The sequence below is a fragment of the Drosophila subobscura genome, chromosome O (genome assembly GCF_008121235.1).
Source record: "Drosophila subobscura isolate 14011-0131.10 chromosome O, UCBerk_Dsub_1.0, whole genome shotgun sequence".
Lineage (NCBI taxonomy): Eukaryota > Metazoa > Arthropoda > Insecta > Diptera > Drosophilidae > Drosophila > Drosophila subobscura.
In genome coordinates, this window is record NC_048533.1 from 27,815,520 (window position 1) to 27,836,115 (window position 20,596).

The 20,596-nt window shown below is 44.9% G+C and overlaps 1 protein-coding gene across 2 annotated transcripts in view; it reads right to left on the minus strand.

Moving 5' to 3' along the window:
• Positions 1-509: 509 nt before the first annotated feature.
• The window catches only part of LOC117896912 (nucleolysin TIA-1), a 37,274-nt gene continuing 17,187 nt past the window's right edge, over positions 510-20,596 (minus strand). Inside the window, exons 2-8 of one of the 2 annotated variants that reach the window (XM_034805448.1) lie at positions 14,923-15,010; positions 12,329-12,404; positions 12,082-12,178; positions 6,434-6,623; positions 5,970-6,359; positions 5,228-5,381; positions 510-2,579 (exon numbers count right to left, since the gene is read on the minus strand). In XM_034805448.1, coding sequence (XP_034661339.1) covers positions 2,538-2,579; positions 5,228-5,381; positions 5,970-6,359; positions 6,434-6,623; positions 12,082-12,178; positions 12,329-12,404; positions 14,923-15,010 — 1,037 coding nt within the window. In that variant the 3' untranslated portion in view covers positions 510-2,537. Of the gene's footprint in view, positions 2,580-4,285; positions 4,369-5,227; positions 5,382-5,969; positions 6,360-6,433; positions 6,624-12,081; positions 12,179-12,328; positions 12,405-14,922; positions 15,011-20,596 lie in introns of those variants that run through there. The other variant, XM_034805450.1, reaches the window with a different exon arrangement.

Here is a 20,596-nt window from a genome sequence, read left to right on the forward strand (position 1 = left end):
AGAACCTGAGATGGGGAATTGCAATCATCTGAGCACGCGGTGCTATAGTTCTTCATATTGTTCTTCTCTTTTGGTGTCTCTTGGGGTGGTGGTGACTACTTTTATCTGGGGCCCAGGTCCCGCTGGACTGGCTGCTGGGTTTCATGTGGGTCTTCACTTGTGTATAAATACTTTGTATATGTGTGTGTATATATATATATATATATATAGACGTATATAAATGTCTTAGCACATTTCGTAGATACACAACATAAATACATACAGTTACAGCATTTATTCATATATATTTTTTGTATTTTTTTGTGTTGTATTTTTTGTATTTGTATATTATTTAGTTCGTCGTCATCGTCCGCCAGTTGGACGCGTCATCTATCGCGTTCCACAGCTACTCGTAATTCCTATTTAGTTTCCAACTCTTCTCTAGTTCTTCTATGTGCCAACTACCCATTTTTTGTTTAACTCTTTACTGATATGTAGCGCAAACATTAACAAACAAACCGATAATATTTTTTTGTTTTTTCTCTTTTTTGGTTTTCTTCTTAACTATAAACTTTTGCTCTTATAAATGTTCTTCACTTCTGTTTTCTTATAGCCAAATTTAAGTTTTCACCGAAACAGTTTTGGTTTCTCTTTGAATTTTTTTTTATATATTTTCTTTTTTTGTGTTTTATTTTTCTTTTGTTTGTTTGGTCAACAATATTGTGAAATTTTCGTTCCCGCTTTTGATACGTAACAAAAAAAGTTCTAGAAAATGAAATGACAACAGAAAAATGCATTTCTCTTCGTGCCTCTATCGCTCCGATACCAGTCCAATCCCCCGTCACTTTTCCGCTTTAAAATCACATCTACATCTAAGTCGTTTGCCGTCCTGGTTTAACATGCAGTGCTTCACGTAGTTTCTCTAGTTTCTAGTGCTAAAAACATTTAAATATACAGTACAACCGACCCTAGTGTCTACAGTTACATGGTGTGGGTCGACGTCTCCATCAACGTCTCTTACCTTCGATCCGCGGCTAAAACTCTGCGACCCTGGCTAATCATAATGAGTGAGCATCCATTCATCAATCTACCATCTAGCTAACACAAAAATATATCCATACTAGGCTATGTGTGTGTGCTTTCTTTCGATTATCAATAGACATACATATATCATATCGTGCTCGGGGCCACACCCAAGTAACTAAATGCTCATTCTATTCCTTTTCTATTCAGCCTCTTTTGCTGCCGAAAAATTTCACTAAAAAAGTGCTCTAACAGCCACAATTTGGGATTTTGGGGCGTGTCAAATGCAAATTGTGCCCGACCTCACTCGTCCATGGAAAATATCTGAAGCTTAATTATCCGTTGCCCATCATACACTCACGTACATACGTTTATGTGTGTGTGTACTATTTTCTATTACTTGGGTTTTTTATTTGTTGTTGTCATCATTTTAATTGGTTTTCATTTTGAACATCTATATGTGATTTATCATCCAACACATGCAACACAATATGCAATAAATATAATTTACCATATGCCCCCATAGTTTTTCTTCTCTGTACGTAAATACCGTGTACAAGTATTCCTATTCGTCTGCGTGGGAGTTTGGTGTGAGTTGGGGAGTTGGGGAGTTGGGAGTGTGAGTGTAAGTGGGTGTTCTGGATGTGAGGATGACTGTGAGTGTTCGCTATCAATACCGTTTTTTGTTTAGTATGTTATATAAGCATGTTTGTTTAATGCATATGCTGTATACTCTATATATATATATGTATGTAACCGTCTGTCTCTATGTCTATTTATAGTATATGCTACACCTTTAGTTGTTCGTTTTGTTTGTATGGCTATGGCTATGGCTATCTTATGTTTCACATTCATGTACTGCCATTTACTCAATATGTAATGTGTGTATGTATGTATGTACCTTAACTGTAGGCTTCCTTGAAAGGGAAGGAATGCTACCGTGTCTACGCCCCTGTCCTGTACGAGTATCCTTCAAGGGTAGCTTGCCGTCTCTCATTTTACTCTGCTGCATAAACTTTCGTGTGTGTGTTTGTGTGTCGTTTATTTATAGGTTGATTAATGCTTGCTTAGGTATCGGTATCGGTATCAGTATCATCGGTATCGTGTACTTGTCTGTGTGAATGGGACTCCTCTTCCTCCCTTCTTCCTCTATATAATTAGATTATTTATGTTTCATTTTCTGTGACTGCTCTTGATTCTGCTCCTGCTCTGCTGCTGCTGGCTGCTCCTGCATTCGCATTGAAGTGTTTCTTTCTGTTGGCTTATATGATTATGTGATAATATCTATTTGATTACGGCTATGCTCGATTAGCTAATATCAATTAATATCATTCGATGGCATACTTTGATTGTTTTCAATATATTTTACTTGTGTATGGGGGAGTTCTTCTCTCTCTATATTTACTATTCATATATCTGTAGCAATATGCATATATTTTCTTTAGTTATCGGTTCGGTTTGGTTTGCTATTGGATTGGGTTTGTGTTCGTTTTCGATTTCGATTTCGCTTTCGTTTTGGCCTAAACAACAGAGAACTAACACAACATATTTGCAGCTAGCCATTCCTCTTCTGGCAACTGAAATAAAACCATACACATGAACAAGTTTATATTGTACATAGGCAATAAGTGTGTGTACGGGTTTTGAAATGTCTTGGGGGTGAGGTTGAAACATTTTTGTGGCTGCTCATGTGGGGCGGCTGCTTTGTTTTTTACATACAAATCTCTCATGAAGCTTGTTGAAAACAAAAAAAACGGCAAACTTAAATCATAATCAAATTAAATTCAAATTTCAAACAAATTAAACGCTTAGCTGCAGTAGCTGCTAAAGCCTTATGGGGGGGGTGTGAACAAAAAGAGTGATACAGAGAGAGAGAGATAGGGACAGAGAGAGATACGAGTTGGGCCAAGTTTGTGTCTAGTTTTTGTGGCTGGACTGACTGGTGGCGCTGCTGTTTCCTTCTCCTCTCCTAATGCCTTCATATTTCATAGTTTGTCAGATACTTTCAACTGCGAGTGCTCGTGTGTGTGTGTGTGTGTGTGTGTGTTTGTGGTGCGTCATGTGTAGACCTTATAGGAACCTGTCTTTCAATTGCTGATCAATCACAAATCAAAGTGCGCTAGTTCTATAGGAAAATGGTTGTAGCCGGACATGACAAGGATTGGCCAATTCATGGCGATTGGCATTCTAGTACGAGTACATCTACATATACGAGTAGTGGCAGTTGTCTCTAAGCGTGTGTGTGATTGTGTGGCGGCGGCTGCTGCAGTGCTGCGTTTAGTAAAATATTCACCTCATCTATCATAGTTATAGGCACTAGTGCTATGTTTGCTTGTGTGTGTGTGTGTGTGTTTGTGTGTGTGCTGCTGCTAAGCTAAAACCAAACTGGGTTCAAAAGTAGTACAACATATGGGTGTGTGTTTTTGCGTTGTTTTTCCGAAGGGGTTCAACAATGTGAGGTGAGATGACGGGCTGGCTGTCTGGATTTTTGTTTGCTCACTCACACATACACACACGCACAAATAAATATTTACATGTGTGTATGTGTGCGCCTAATTAATTTTAACGCATTTTTAATTATGTTTATTTTAATTTAATTTCGCTCTGCCCTGCCTTTATGCGCGTGTATTTGTTTCGGTGTGCGCCAGACACATTGATGTATGTACGTATGGATGTATGTGTGTGTGATTTAGGCACAGAATACTGAAATTTATGCCTTCCTTCACCCGCAACTGTAGAGTGCCCCCAGCTCCATTTGTACGCCAGTTTTGCATGTAATTCTTCTTGCTTCCTCCCTCAATTAATTATTGTTATTTTTTTCATACGCGGCATGCTCCAGCACATTTACATAAAGCATTAAATTATGTTTGCATAATGTCATGGTGGGGCGTGTGTGTGTGTTTCTGAGTGGAAGCAACTAGGGTTAAAAATATTTTCGATTTTCTTTGCTTTTTGCATATACATAATAATTGTTTGCCTTGGCTGCCCGCTTTACAGATATTTTTGTTATGCTCTATTTTCATATATATGTATATCTATATGTGTATATTTATAGGTATATAATTATTATGTATATATGTGTGTTTGTGTGTGTGTGTGTTGCATTTAGCTTTAGCATAGATTTTTTTCTGGGGGTGCAGCTCTCTAGAAATCGCCAAACTTTTAGTTGCCATCAATGGGGGGGGTTTTTGCAATTTGTGGGTTCTGCGCTTCGCATTTTATTTACAGCTCAGTTTGGTTTTGTTTCTGTTTCAGAATAGCAGCTGTACTTGAAAATTTTGTCATGGTGTTTCTTTTTTGGCTTTTTTCTGGCATATTCGTGTTTTGTTTTTGCGCTTACTGTGCCTGCAAGAGTAAAGGATAAACCTTAAAAAATAATATGGGTGTTAGTCAAAATTGGAAAAAAGTAGTAGTCGGAAAAAATTAATTGTAATGCAGAAAAAAAACGGTATATGCGGGAATTTGATTTCAAAAACAAGCAGCACGATATTTGATATGCAATAATAAATTGTATTCACGTTGTTTGCTCTTCACCCGAGAGGGAAAGAGCGAATTATGCTAGAGCATGGGATTAGCAAATAAACTCACAAACAGACTGGCAAATGCATATTACGTATGGCGAACACTGTAAGGATTATACGAGTACGAACATGGATCTGGTGCAATTCATGCGCTTTTACCCACCCACAAAGAGTAACACAATGTGGACAACAGAGAACTCTGAATAATAATACTACAGTAAAGTATATGTTTTTTTCATGATTTAACTGGAGTATCGTTGAACCATTGCCCTTTCGGGATTTTCCTTCCAATATTAATGTTTACGTTATTCATAAAAACATTCACTGAGTCCATGGCATGCATATACAACAGTTTCAATCTACGGTACGACGTATTTGCATTCGATAACAAAATGCAAAACAATAATATACATATGTAAGCAGAAATACCTAAATAATTGGAATATTTTGATTGCAACCAAAAATATGTAAACATATTGCCAAGCGCGACTGAAGAACTAATCAATAATGGAAGAAATCAAATCAAAAATAGCACAAAAGAGTCAAAAATGCATTCAAAACTTTCAACAAACGTACGAGAAGTGTACCAGAAATGTACGAAAAATGTTTCAATGTTCTCGGGCAGCGTTCGTTCATGTACGAGTGTGTGTATGAGTGTGTGTGTATGAATATAGTATATCCGAGTGTTGGCTGTGGCTACATACCTGTGGGCTCACTTGGAACTGCTGTATCGGGTAGGCGACCACGCCGGCGGCCTGCGGTATGGCAGTCCCGGCCACGCCCGTTGCCATTTGCTGTGCAGGAGAGATCTGGGCCTGGGTGACGCCTTGCCAGGTGGCCGGTATCTGCACTCCCATACTGCAACGAAACAGAGAACGAAACACACATAAGCCCAGAGTTGAAACGGAACAGAGCAGAGCAGAGCGGAACGGGATGGGATGGCACATTTACTGATCTGCCTCTGCACTGAAATGGTCCCTGGAGCGTGGTGTGCGCCACAATTATCACAGCCAGACGACAGATGACAAGGAATGGAAAACGAGAGCATGGAAAACAAATTTACGCGACTGCGATGCAAATAGCACGTTATGTTGACAGCCCGACACACGGAAATGCATTTCATACAGCCGCAGACCGACGCGGAACGACCCAACGACAGACGCAGCGCGACGGTGCAAATGAAAAACTTTCGCAATTAGCAAATGAATTCAGTCATCCGTCATGCTGTCGTTCCCCTTGTCGCTCCCGTTCCCGCTGGCCTTGTCGTAGTCGATCCCCCGTGGCGGTTCAATTATTTCACAAAGAACAAAGCAAAGTGGGGATGGCGGATTTTGCATCCGCTGCATGGCATTCGGGATATTATGGACATATTCGGGGACACGGGCAAATCAGCTAATAAAATTATTGTGCCCAGGATTCAATGACAATTGAGAGAGGTCTGCTTACCCCATGTATCCCTGCTGATAGCCGCCGTACTGGCCAAAGTGGTAGCCCTGGATGCCCTGCAGGAATTGGTTCTGCACGGCAGCAGCGCTGGCCGCCGCCGGAGTCACAGCTGTGGCCGTGGCCGAGGAGGCCTGGTATGTGGGTGTGGGCGAGTACCAGCAGCCGGTGGCCGCCAGCTGCTGCCCGTAGGCGGCGGCAGCAGTGGCACCCAATCCATATGGGAAGCCGGCGGCGGCAGCGGCGGCGCTATTGAGTGCCTGTGTGGCGATGGTCTGGGCATTGTTCGGGTCGCCGCTCTCCTTGCCCCACGAGCACTTCACGGGCTGTGCATTAAGTTCTGTGTTGTGCACCCCAACGATGGCATGGGTGGCGGCCTCCTTGGTGGAGAAGCTGTCAAGATAAGAAACATTTCAAAATAAGTTCAAGATTCAAGGGAAATCCAGCTCGTCTTTTGCTCTACTTACCGCACAAAGGCGTAGCCCTTGTCCTTGAAGACACGAATCTCTTGTATCGCTCCATAGGGCGCGAATGTCTTTTGGAGCACCTCCTCGCTGAGGGCGGTGAGGGCGCTGTTGACGCCACCAACGTAAACGGTGCAATTGGAGGGACTGCTCTGATTGTAGACCTCATCAAAGGTCAACGGCTTGATGTTCTCTGCAAAAAACACAGGGGGAAAAAATAAAGAGACGTGAGACCAAGTGTTACCCTGTGATGGATCTTGTTTTAATGTGTCCATTTCAAAAAAGAGATTTATGGGCTGCAGTTTTTTGTGGGACTGTACACCGTACACCATGGACTGGTGCGTTTTTTGCATGATTAATATGCAAATTAATTAACGGATTTACCCGCAATGGCGACCGACGGAGCACACACACATGAGTGTGGCTCTGGCAACGTTTTGGTAATTAAAATAACCGCATGCACTTAGTCAATATGCTCGAGTGTGTGTGTATCTGTGTGTATCTGAGAGGGGGTGGTGTGACTCCTCTCTTCTCCACCATTGTTGCTGCATATTTAAAATTGTTGCGGTTGTTATTGCATTTTTTATTATACGTATTTTGCGGATATACACATACATATTTCGTATGCCGTTTTATTGTCGGCATACTGTACCGTGTGCCGTGTACTTTGTTGTGCTGTGCTTTTTTGCACTCACTGTACGAGACCCTGATTGCCGCTGTTGATGTGGCTCCTGCTCGGATTGGATTGTTGCTCGGCCCTGTCGCCCTTTTGCTACGAGTATTTGGTATTTATGCACGTATTTGTATGCAAAAGTTACACTAATTACTTCCTTTGAGGTTAAAACTAAATTTGCACTTTTAAAAATAATGTCAGCTTTGCGTGTTTATGTCTTTGTTTAGCTCTGAAACATTTCTGCGTCCATTGTGGAGCGGCTGACTCTGTTGTTGTTGTTCGCCCAATCCGCCGTGCAATGTGGCACGATTCCATTGTATCCCCTAATGACTGAGATTGTGGTGGATCGATTATGTAATCGTGTGAAGGGAAGTGCCACGAGATGTACTATAAATCTGTACTTGAGAGGTTCAGAGAGTGGAGAGAGCGAATGTAGAATGGAGCAGTCTTGAAGCTGATGTTGAAAATTAACGATAAAGAGTGGAGGAGCCATGATTTCATGTCTGCCTTTTACCCTGCACAGATTTCATTAGATCAATGTGCAAATTGAATATGCAGCAAACTCTTTGGATTAATTTCCAGACGTTGTTCGGCCGCCGCTGGCCCATCGCTATCTGGCCCATCTCCACCCCTTGGGAACTGTTTGAACATCAGCGTATCAGGCTACTTAACATGGACTCTCAGTGGCACAACAGCTTGTAGACTTATCCACCCACTTATCCTGCTCCACCCCATGCCCCTGCTCTGGGAAAATGCCCATCAAAATGCCATTGCAGAGCTGCCTGCCGCCTGCCGCCCTGCTGCTGCTTGTCGGGATTTGTTTGTTGTTGGATTGTCGTTCTGTTGGGCTGTGCAGCGAACATGCCAAACGAAACACAAAAATATGGCTCAATGACATGCAACAGGATTGCTATAGAACGCCACACACACCCATACAGAGGTACAATCGCTCACACACACACGCATTGGGTACATAACCAGGAGCAGGCTTCATGGCGAGGGTGCACCGAAAAACTAACAAGCTCGCAAATACTTTTGAAAGCTTTCGCCACAAATGTATGCGCTTTGGCCACGCACACAGCAACACACACAAACACCACACTCTCCCTCCCACTTATACACTTTGCCACACGCAAACGGCATTGCATAGTTTTGAGCGCCATGTTTCACTAATTTGCACTTTGCTTTGTGTTTGTGTTTGTGGTGCCCTCGCTTTATGTTGAATACCCTTACCGAGGGTATGACTATTTACACTTCTAGCGATAAAGCGATAAATAATGATTCTGAGAAGTATTTGTTGATCAGAAACAATAGTACAATCGATACAGAAATGTTGCTACTTTCTTCTCCGTTAAACTCTTCTTAATGTATCTGCTGTAAGTGTATGTGCTAGGGTACCTTTATTATCGACTTCACCCCATATTTCCTTGCCTTTTTCTTATATATTTTCTGTTCTGTAATTTCTTTTTTACGCTTTTGAATAAGTGTAATTAAATTTTGAAACTGCAGTCAGCAAGAGGCGGCCCAGCCCCCCCATCACATATTCTTGTACGTGCTCAGCCTTGAGGCGCCCATTTGCTGAGTGAGTGAGTGCTTGTTGGTGGACAGTCCTTAGCACAGAGAACCTATCCCGAACTCCAACCCATAAAGGTAAAGACCTGCTCGCTTCGTTTCATTTCATGTCCGCCGCAAATTAAAAACACTCGGCCCCCCATTTAAGTGCGGGAGCGTGGCCATAATTATCGCATATTTTTGTCTACGACAAACTACAGCGAGTGCATTCCACTCCATGCTCGTTTCTGGCCTGGCCTGGACTGGACTGCCCTGAACTGGACTGGACTGACAGTGGCGCAGCCACAAATAATTACAGTCCGGCAGGCAGCCAGGAGCCAAATACATTACATTGCCAAATACAACCTGTATGGGCCGGGGCCAGCTGCTTTGAGTGCTCCCATTTTCCTAACGATTTGAAATTTTAATGAGCAATTATAGGCATGTAAAACTAAATCATGAAATAATCACCAAATCATTAACATAAATAATTCACATTTTTATACGGCATCGCAGCAGCAACAACAACGCCTCCGGGGCGAACAGGCAGTGGGGCGGAGGCTGGGCTGGGCGGGGCACTTGAGGAAATTCAAAAGTAATTAATATGCAAGGAATGTTCGTTCGTTCGTTCAGCGGGAGGCTGGGCTTCACAGTCTGGGTGGGCGTTGCTAGGAGCTAATTCTGATGCGTGTTTTTGGCAACCAACAAAAAATGTAATACACCGAAATAATATGTAGAAGGAGACTAAACATGCAATGAGATATATTTCAAATCTTGCAAGTCAAAGCGAAAGATCTTCCTGCTCTCATAACATTTTAATCGGTTTCCGCCAAGTCCCAGCTACTTTCCTCCATTACCCATTCCTCTTTCTCTATGATGTTCTGCCAGAATGCCCCCAGAATGCATTCAGGCATTTAAACTTTTACTTAATTGTGCTCAACTCTGCATACAATTTTGATTTATTGCATCGGCTGGTGACTGCCAGGTAACGAGGCCACATAACTTCAGTCTCACAACCCCCAAAGTTGCTGCCACCCACCATGCCAGGAGCACACACACACACACACACCTCCCTATGGCTCCTACCGGGTTTTGCAGTCTGCAGTCAAAAGTCAAATAGTTTTGACAAAGAAATTTGTCATACAACAGTGGCTGGTGGCTGGTGGCTGGCGTCTGGCGTCTTTGTTCTTCGTTGTCGTCGGCATATTGTTTCTGGTTAATTAAGTTATTACCATAATGAGCTTGTTGGTATTTTTAGACCTTATTTATGGGCATGCATTGGAGTGGAGATGGCGGCCAGAATCTCAGGTAATCGTTTAACAAAGGTACAACTTTGCAAGAACTTTTGCCCTTTGAACAATAAAAAGAAAAGGGAAAAGGGAGCGCGGAGAATGCGTTCGTTATAAACCCCGAAAATAGAAAAAAAGAAAGGGAAAAACTTTTAGCCGGGCACGAAATTGCAAAGCGACGCCAAAATTGTCACAACTGTAAAATGCGCAATTGCGTCGGATCGTAAATCTCTTTCAACAATGGGGCACACACACACAAACACACACACACACTGGCACAGCGGGTTGGCATACACACAGAGCCACATGAGTGGCTCACTAAACGCAAACGCGAACGCGGAGGGAGGAGAACGGCGGACTGTGTGGACTGATTGCTGGGAGCATAAAATGTGCAGCCTGCTTAAAACATAAAAATGCCGGGTCCAACTCCACAGCTCGCTCGGGGTCTGAATTGCCAAAGAATCGAGCAAAGTGGCTGCGTAAAACATGAAGTAATGCGAATGCCGAATGCGAAATGAGTTGAGTGCTACAAATCGTAAAGTTTGGCAGGCAGCAGGCAGCCAGCAGTCACCCAGCAACAACTAGGCAGGCCATAAAACCAGCCCCTAGATCGCGATCCCTGTCCCTGTTTCACATGTATATAAAACCCTTCAACGAATGGCACATGGCCACATCTTCGATTTTGGGCTGCTGACTCGGCAGCGGCAGCACTTGAGGCGATCAAAAAATCAAAATTATTTCGCTGTCAAATTGCTAATAATAACTTGTATTACAGGAACCAAACTACCGCCCCACCGCAGCCCCGGTTCACCCACTGCTCTGTGCCCCAATCGTAGGAAGAGACAAAACCGTGACATAGTCCAATAAACAATGAGACCAATAAAAATACGCTTAAGCTTTCATAGGCGTTTTTTATGACAACAATATAAATGCAAAAAGGGGAAAATATTATGCGAGTACACTACGGTTCTATCCTATGCCATCCTGGCCTCCACCTCTAGCAGGGGAATGCGAACCCTTCAACAATTTCAGGCCTTTGCCTGCACGATAAATTCCACCTTGGCTCCTCAACCATAGTTCCTCTGTGTGTGGGGTGTAGCCTTGGCTTAAAGAATGCCGAATGTTTGTTGTATAACCATGAAATTGTACCCTCTGTGTCTCTGTGTGTCTGTGTGTCTGTGTGTGTGCCTTTTATGATAATAGTTTCGTGTTGGCAAAATTTATTTATCTGATTTACCCTCTCTCCCCCAAAAGCCACCTCCAACCCACACACACTTGGGTGTGTTCTGTCTCTGTGTGCCTGTGTGTGTGTGTCTAACAAATAAAAATTATGTTAAAACATGCAAATATGCGTTAAGTTTTGATTTATGAAAGACTAACGACAGAACAAACGAACGAACGAACGATGAGTTTCCTCCCTCGAGCATGCGCCTCGTTCCTAGAGCATGTTTGTCCGCTGTTAATAACGATTATGCCGCGCAGCGATATAGTTACGGTTACAGTTAGACTATACCTACAATATACAAATGCGGTTGACAACGAGCTTCGTCATGAAATTCCGTCGAGGGAGGGACGAGACTAAATGAAAATTGATTTGCTGGCATCCCTAATTGAATGCCTCTAGTCGCGCTTTTGTTTCTATTTATTTTTGGGGCCGCGTCGCCGAGACGACTAATTGAAAAAGTTTAAACCAAATTGGGTACAGCCCATTACGGAAATTAAGCGCGTGCGGTTTTTCATTTTTTTACAACGGTAGAACGGTAGAGAAAGGACAAATATTAAGAAAACATAATCTGGCAGAAAATTTGTGCGGCGTTTATAAATAGCAAGCGGTTGCCGGTTCCCCGGTTCCCCGGTTCCAGGTCCTTCAATGCCCCCCGAATCCTGCCCGAAATTCAACAGAATTCTGTCCTGACTCCTGTCGGGCTACCTTTGGCATTCATTGGCATAATTTCCTGTAATAAGAACGACGCGTCGAGTACCAGCAACAAAGCCACACACAGCAACAATGCCGCTTGATACGAGTATGTCTGGCCCTGAGTCCCTGCGGGTTGTACGCACACCGGAAACTTCCTTGGCCTGGGGGCTGTGAGGGCAGAGGGTGTGGGGCGGCCAGGTGACAGTCATGATTTCCTTACCTTTACTCGCCGGCGGTTTCCGTGTGGCCCAATTCGTGCGAATTGAACGGGAGCCAAGCCACTGGCCATTCATGGCCGTAATGGCGCTCTCGGCTTCCTGCGGGGCGATAATGAAGACAGAGACACAGTCAGAATCAGAATCGGAGCAAGATTTGGCTTGCAGAGCAAATGGCAAACACAAAAGGAATGGGCAAAGTTACTGCATAAATATGCACTTAAATATGCTAATGCATCCGATAATGCTTACCGATTTCTTGATGAAGGACACAAAGCCATAGCCCTTGGACTTCAAGGTTTGTGGATCGCGCACCACGCGACAGTCGCTAAAAAGAGACGAAGCAAAGAAAGGAAAGAAAAACATTAAAGGCTCTGAAAAATTCTTAAATATTTGTTCCACCCTCTGCGGAAGCAATGGAAAAAAACTTGACAAACTTTAAAATTTATGCAAATTTCGAATAAAGACAACTCCCCAGGCGCTGGCTGTGCTGGGGTCTGGCCGACGTGTTCAAATATTTCCGTTCGAGTACAAAATACAAATATATTTTGTGTGCACACTGGTCTGGTGTGGTCTGGTCGGATCTCTGGTTTCTGGTTTCTGGTTTCTCTGCTCCCCCTCCCCCTCCCCCCAATTGTCTGTGTTTGCGGAGTGGGCGTGGTCGTGGTGGTCTCTTGTAATTCGGAAATTAGAAATCTGACCTCATGCTGAAAACTTTTTATTATTTATCTTACAGTTTGCTTGGCCGTCCAACGACAACGACAACGGCAACGAGGCTGATGAAGATTTGAGATGCCAAAAAGCCACGCATCCTGCACAAGCCATCGGAGCTTTAAGGATTGTCGACGTTTGGGGTTCGTTTGATTTGATTTATGATTTAGAAGTTTCCTTCATTTGAATAATTTTACTCGTAAATCGAACTACAATCATAACTATTAGGGATCCGCTCATTTTGGTCACTCATATAAAGCGAGGACTTCCGGCTCTCAAATTGATTTCCCACAGCAATTCAACGACATCTCATTTCGGCAATTGGTGCCGCGACACTAGAGTCGCGGCCCAAAACTAAGCCTGGCAGCACTGCCAGCAAACTTTGGCAATTACCCCCAGTTCTGCAGTTTACTTTTCATTTATGAAACATAAACCACAGTGGCGGCAACGGCAAAGGCACAGAAGTTGGCTGGACGGCAACTTTTCTTCTTTTTTTTTATGATTATTATAAGTAAAATGCCGAGGGACCCCTGGCTGCTCTGTGGGTGTGGATTTGGGTGGTGCTTGGAGGACTGGTGTGGGGCAAAAGCCAGGCGACTTATTAAATATTCACACGCGCCGCGCATTTAACAAAACGAAACAAAAATGCGCCGCCCTGGCCCCCAAAAACATAATGCCAAAACCAGGCAACAACAACGACAGCAACAAGAAGCCGCCTCGCCTCAAAGGCGGAAAAAGGGCAAACAACGCAGCGCACGCATAAAAGTTTTTGACAAGAAAGTCGGACGACGGACGTCGGGTCTTGATCCCTGGGAGCCGCACGACCGAATCCGTGCCAACCCCACCCCGGGCCACCCGACTTTGTGCGTTAAGCGTTTTGACATGTCGGCAACCAGATCGACTCCACGCCAAAAGAAAAACCAAAGAAATAAAGTTCTTTAAGCCAGCAACAACTGGCGGAGTCTCTCAGTCTCTCAGTCTCGAAGTCTCTGTCTCTGCCCATGCCCCCCGACTGTTGAGATAATCAGGACACAACGTGGCTGGGTAGTCGTTTTCCCATGCCTCTTTCGATGTGGGACATGTGCGAGTATCGGTGATAATGATGTCAGCGATATGTATCAGAAAGGTGCCAATCGATTGCTCAATAAGCCTGAAATGCGTAGCCATCGATACGGCTGTCAATTGGCAATGGAATGGCAGAGACGGAGACAGAGGGACAGGGAGCGGGGCCCTGCTCATTAGTGGAACTGAGTGGGCACAAGACCAAAAATCCTTTAACCGAATCAGGGTCATAATCATTAGAATGATTTTCAAATTATTAAAATTTAAATACAGCCTCCCTTTGGTCGGGGAGGAGGAGCTCTTTGGATGAGCAGATTGCCTGATTGACTGGCTGACTGGCTGACTGAATCTCGAAGCGAGTCCAAACAAGCGAGAAATCCAAAAATCAAATACTTTAGCGTAATTTTTGATAAGCCGCCTCCGGGCTGGGCTGTGCCACAGTCCCAAGAGGGCAGACTAACATTTTGACTTGAAACTTTGCGATTAAACAGAAGTTAATTAAGCCAAGTTTTTGATGCTGCTGCCATTGCCACTTTTGCTGCGGGTGGACCCAGCCTTTTCATGCCGAAAATAGCAACTTAAATATTTGAATGACCGGCCTGGGCTGCGGACTGGGACAGAGACTGGAACTGGGCGAGGACGGTCTATATTTTTGTGGTGGCAACACACAAAAACCAACCGAGTCGTGACGAGGCGACACTTTCTGTGTACTTTTCAACGCAGAGACAGAGCATCAGCATCGTGGACAGTGGCAGCGAAAAGAGTTCGGCAAATGGGAAATTTGCATAAATTCATTTTTCCCCCCCGCTCGGTTATGAATTTTTTATGCTCTCCGGCAAGCAGCTTACGGAACACAGAACAGAACGGAACAGAATCATACGAAAGCCTCTTCACGCGCCTGCCAATAATCAGGGAATGTGTGACGAAAAAATTGTCAAAAAAGAAGAAAAAACAAACAAAAAATGGCAAAAAAAGAAAGGAAAATGTAAATGGAAAAGGAGAGGGGAGTGTCAACTGTATAAAGGCAATTCCAAGTTAACTGGCAAATGGAAAATTTGCATTTTAATACTTACGAGATTTCGCCGAATGGTGTGAATGCTTCGCGCAATTGCTGAGTTTCAATTTCTGAGCTCAAGTCACCGACAAAGATGTGGAATTGTTCTGCAAGAAAAAAGAAAGAGAGCATGAGCCTGGTTACGTTTACTGGAGGATGTCGTATCAATGTGCCATGGAAAGGGTTGACGCTGGCGTTGCCGTTGCCCCTGGCGGCACATCGTGAGTCTCACAAAATATGCGCCAGATAAAAACTCAAATCAAAAGAGGAATCTCAAGTCATGCGCTTTTATATCGCAATTTATTGCCCCCCGCTCTTGCGTCCGCTTCTTCTGCTTTAATGCATATTTGCCCCAACAACAACAAAGAAAAAGAGAAAAGGAGAAAGCCCCGCAGTAGGGGGCCAAAGAAAAGTTTCTTTTTTTCATATATAATTTTATGCTGCATAAGCAGAGATAGGTTAATTGAAATCACAAAGAAGCCGCGCAGATTGATGGGACTTTGGCTGATGACAGGCTCAAAAAAAAGAACTTGACAAGAGCCCGGCCCCGAGGATGGTTTAGTTTTCACAGCCAGCGAATGGAAAAGTTTTCCCAACTCATTCATGTCATCCATAATATCATATCATAAGTATCATGTGATGTGATGTCACATCTTTCGAATGTTGCTTGTGCTTTGTGTTGGTTCACTTTCCTTCTGAAGAAGCTGCCATTAATACTAATTAACCCATTCATCTAAGTAAACTTTTGCACGCTCGAATCCAAGCCAAACATCGTGTGTTTGTGTGTGTGTACGTTGTATATTGTGTACGTTTATATGTGTATGTATATGTATATGTATGCCACATGCGGCGAGTGCACAAACTCAAAGCCTCTCGCTGTCATGCAGGCTGCACAAACACAAGTGCAGCGGGTGAGGGTTGCCTCTCACATGCATAAGCAAACAGACATGCACACACGAACCCACACACATACACAAATTGCAATCATTTATTATTATTTTTGTGTGCTTTGTCTCTTTGGCACAGAAAAAGTCGCGACTGTCGTCGTCATCGTCATCGTCGTCGTCGTCCTCGTCGTTGTCCTTCGTGCGCTCTTGTGTCAGTTCTGCTCAGCTCAGAGCTGAGCTCCAGAGCTAAGACACAAAGTACAGAGGCAGCACACACACAGCGACGCACGTGGGGTGGTAATGGGTTAAGGCCCAATGCAGTGCAACATTTTTTGGGGGTCGTTTCAAGCCTCAAACCCGACCCCAAACCCAACCCCAGCCACCACTCACACACACACTGAGAGAATTCTTACCCTAAATAATTAGCACTATTCAGCAGGGGGCCTGGGCTAGGGCTGCTTCGACTTCGACCTGGCGACCGACTTGCCATGCCCCACTGCTGCATGTCCCAGCCACTGCGTCCTTCGTTCTCGACTGACTTGCGCTGGCTTGCGCTGGCCTGGCCCGGCCCGGCCCGGCCCGGCCTGCTGCACGTGCAGAAATTAACATTTCCGGTAATTTTGCGAAAATGAAAAGCAAAGCGAAAAATTAACGGCAGCGTCGTCGCCGCCGCAGCGCTGGGCAAAAGCGAAATGCGGAAAGCTTTTGTGTTAAATAAATATTAAAAGGAATTTCACCCTCTTCATGCCCCACGCCTCAGACAGCGCTGCGGAACTGATGGAGACGTCGGGAGCGGGCAGAGGTGGGTTGGCAGGCGACACACCGGCATCAGGCTGAATCGTTCTCTGACTGTGATGTTGGTCTTTTAAACACACACACAGACACACAGCACAGTGCACATACTTTTACGCACACACAACATAACGAGTAAATCTGTGCGTGTTCACTTATGTAACCATAAATACATATGTACATATGTACATAGTATGTACATATGTACATGTATGTATAAATACGTACATATTTATGAATGTCTGTACATATTACGGGTGTGTGGCTGTGTGTGCTCGCACACTTTTTATTTAATTGGAAATTGCGTATACGCCAACGTTAATGAGCCCATTGTGAAGGCAGTCGAAAGGGGTCCGGCGCGCGGTGAGCCTTTGTGGGTTTCCCCCGCGACGACTGGCACTGCCTGTGGCTCCGACTGGGGCTCTGCTCGTTTCGAGTAGTTACCATTATTGTAAATCAATCGTCAGTCGCTCGCAGGTTGCCTCGCGTTGCCCTGTGCTCAGGTTATTGCTTTCGCCCTTTTGCACAACGTCAACTCAAAGGCAAGGGCCGCCAATTGAGGCATGCACGCAACATGCGAATGACTGGAGGACTGCCATGGACTACTCTACGTAATGCACGTACGATATGAGCACCTTCCGCCCCAGCCCCCGCGACTCGTCTTGATTATATGTCTGTGTCTGTCGGCGTGTGAGAGACAGACAAACGAGTCGGCCACTAATTGCAGTCAAAGGCTGCTTTAAATTTGCACCGCGAAATCCCTCGATTGGCAGCCAGCCCAAACACCCATCCACCCATACACAGCCATCGCATATTGCCTTCGGTGTCAGCATGTCAAGCGGTTAACAGGCACCCAGCACAGGTAGAGGCTGCCTGACTGCCTTTCATTTCATTTCTTTTCCGTTGTTTCCTTCTGTTTCCGCTACTCCCTGTCGACTCGTTTGCTGATTAAAACGGTGCGTATGTGTAATGAGTTAATTAAGTTTTTACCATCATTTCATTCGGCTCGTTGTCGTTGTCGTTGTCGTTCTCGTTGTCTTACATACACACTTGTACTTACAGCACACACACATATGAGCACATAAATTAATCATAAATCCTTTCTAGGCGCACGGCAAGTTACAAGTGTTTTGTATATTTGCCGAGGACGCACCTGTCCGTGCCCTGTCCCCTGTAGCCTGTAGCCTCTACCCTGTCCGTGTGCTGCCTGGAAAGCGTTAACAACCTCGTCGCAAGGATAGTGAGTGGAGGAGTGCTCAAGTCGGTTGGACTAAGTGTGTCAGCAGTGTTGTGCCAGTGCCAGTGCCAGTGCCAGTGCCAGCCGGCAACGCCCCCTTGTACCATTTGATTAAAGACGGAAGCTACTCAGTGTGACTGTGTGCGTTTCCTACAACGTATGGATATGTGTGTGTGTGTGTGTAGTATAGCTATCCACTTTTATGCCTTCCTTAGGCCTGCCTCTGCCTGCCCTCTGCCTCTTGTTTGGTCTTAGTTGTTGTAAATTTTATGTTATCCGCTTTCATTGTTTGTGTTTGCGTTTATTTATGTTCTCCACTGTACGTACGAAGGGTACAGGGATATTTTACTGATTTTCCCCGCTGTTATTTATGCGTTTGTGCTAAACCTTATTTCCTGTTTGTCTTACATAAGCTGCAAACGTTTAATTACACGCACAACCCTCCCCCGAGGACACTTTCAGTTTTGCGGCAAACTTCAAGTAGCAGCTACAGTCCCTTCATCGATAGTTTTAGCTATCCATTGCTTATAAATTATTGAAAGAAGAATTCCATTTGTGCAACTGGCCACACGGTGCATGCCTCTCTAATGGCAATTATGAACTGGGAACTCTTTCTGGGCCTAAATGGGGCACTCTCGACTGCATTAGAGCTAAAAGCGTTTAGTTGGCGGCTATAAAACCACCGGCTGACCGACTGCTGGGACTGCCCGCTGTCATGTGAGAGCCCCAAAACAAGCAAAACAATTTGACGCCAACAACCGCAAAACGTGCGGGCCACAGAGAGGCAGAGAGAGATCCCAGACCCGCAGCCCGAAACGCCCACAACTTAACCCAAAAATTGATGAATATGTAAGCAAATACAGAAGACTAACACGCAGCAGGGGCAGAGGGGGGGTTGTTGCTGGGGAGATTGCCAAATATACATATATAAAAAAAAGGATCAAAGTCCTGAGGCGCGTTAATTTTCCCAGTAGTCAGCAGGAAAAAGTTGGGTACGACCCAACCCCGACCCCGACCCGGATGCTGCTTACAAGAATACGAATATGAATGCTAGTCGCACACACACAACACACACACACACAACACACACATACAACAGCACAAATTATATTGAAATGTTAATAATCCAGTTGCTTAGACGTGCTGTGATGGAGTCTGATGCCTGGGCCTCGGTCTGTCCCCTAAAAAGGACAACTCAACTGTAAAAGGATATTTACATGGAGATTTGTATGCCGCTGACTTATGACTTTGATCAATGCCAAGCTTGCCCAAACTGCTCACCGCACATACCCATTCCAGAACCCAATCAGTGGGCTCCATCCATCCGCTTGTCCGTTCGTCAGTCTGTCTGTCTGCGAGGATGGTCCCTGCCACATTTATGTGCTTTTGAGAGTCACTTATGCCCACAATTTGGCACTGCGGTTATCTGGGGGATACGCTTTGATATATGACACGACATTGGGGCTGGGGGGATTGGGGGCTGGGACTTGGGGGCGTTGCTGGGGTCGCTGTGTGGCAGCATCTTGGCAAGTCAGCAAATCTTTAAATTAAATTTGCTTGGCTCAAATCATCTCGCATTATAAAGTATAATGTGCTTTTAATTTCATTCATTTGCATCCAGCATGGGAGTCTGCAGTGGACTAGATGGACATGGCCTGCTGCTGATGCTGCTGATGCTGCTGCTGATGCTTCTACTGTTCTGCTGCTAAATGCCAAATGAAACTAAAAAATCTAATTAGCGCTGGCCAGTGTGTAAGGAGCCGTGGCAGGAGGCGAACTTAAAGCAAACTTTTCGCTTTAATTTCATCTTAATTACGCGACTCCCCCAACTAAAATGCTCGCAGACTCCAGCAGGCAGGCAGCAGCCAATGCAGCTGGCCATCTGCTGTTTGTGGAACATTCTGAAAGCCAATCAACTTGAGTCGCTAATGAAAGTGCAGTCACTTTAAGGAATTTCAACTTTCAACTTTTGCCCCAGCCAGATCCTGTCGCTGTCGCTCTCATTGTCACCATTAGACGCCGCCTCAGCTGATGATAATGCTGATTTTTAATGTTGATTACCGCAAGCTGGAAAGCCGCAATCCTTTTACCACATTTTTTCCCTTTGAGCACAGGCATTGGCATTCCCCCACTCAGACTCTGTGGCACACAGGTCGAGAGTCGAGTCGTACCGGTGAGTGTCTTGGTTATCTGAGGAGACCGGAGTCAGCATCATTTCCGCAAGTGTGCGTGGCATTTAAGTTGCCACTTAAATGAGGCAGTCACTCGTTTCGTTTCGTTTCGTTTGGTCTTTGTATTGTGTAGCTGCCACAACGATGGTGATGCTGCTGCTGCTGCTGCTGCTTCTGCTGCTGCTGCTTCTGCTGCTGCTGGTGGTGGCAACAACCTCTTCCTATTTCGCTTTTGTGGCATGGCCCCGGAGGGTTGGAGGCTGCTGCCGGAGACAGGACGCAGGACGCAGCCTCATCAAGGCGTCGCGTCGCGCAGATCAAATGAAAATTTCATTGTGTTGTGCCGCACATTGCGATTCTCTCTGTCATTTCAAGGTATTTGTGTGTGTGTGTGCCCCTGGGTGGGGCAGGAACAGAGACATTCCTGGCAGCGCCACGTTTTCCACCTTTTTGTGCCTTGACTCGAAAACTTTTTGGGTTATTGTACGTCTCCGAGTTGTGCACTATTTCGAAATCCCTGTGAGTGCTGAGTCGGCTCCTCCCCCAGTTGCTGTTGTTGTTGTTGTTGCCACCGGCGTCAGAGTCGTCCTTCGTCCTTTGCCCTTC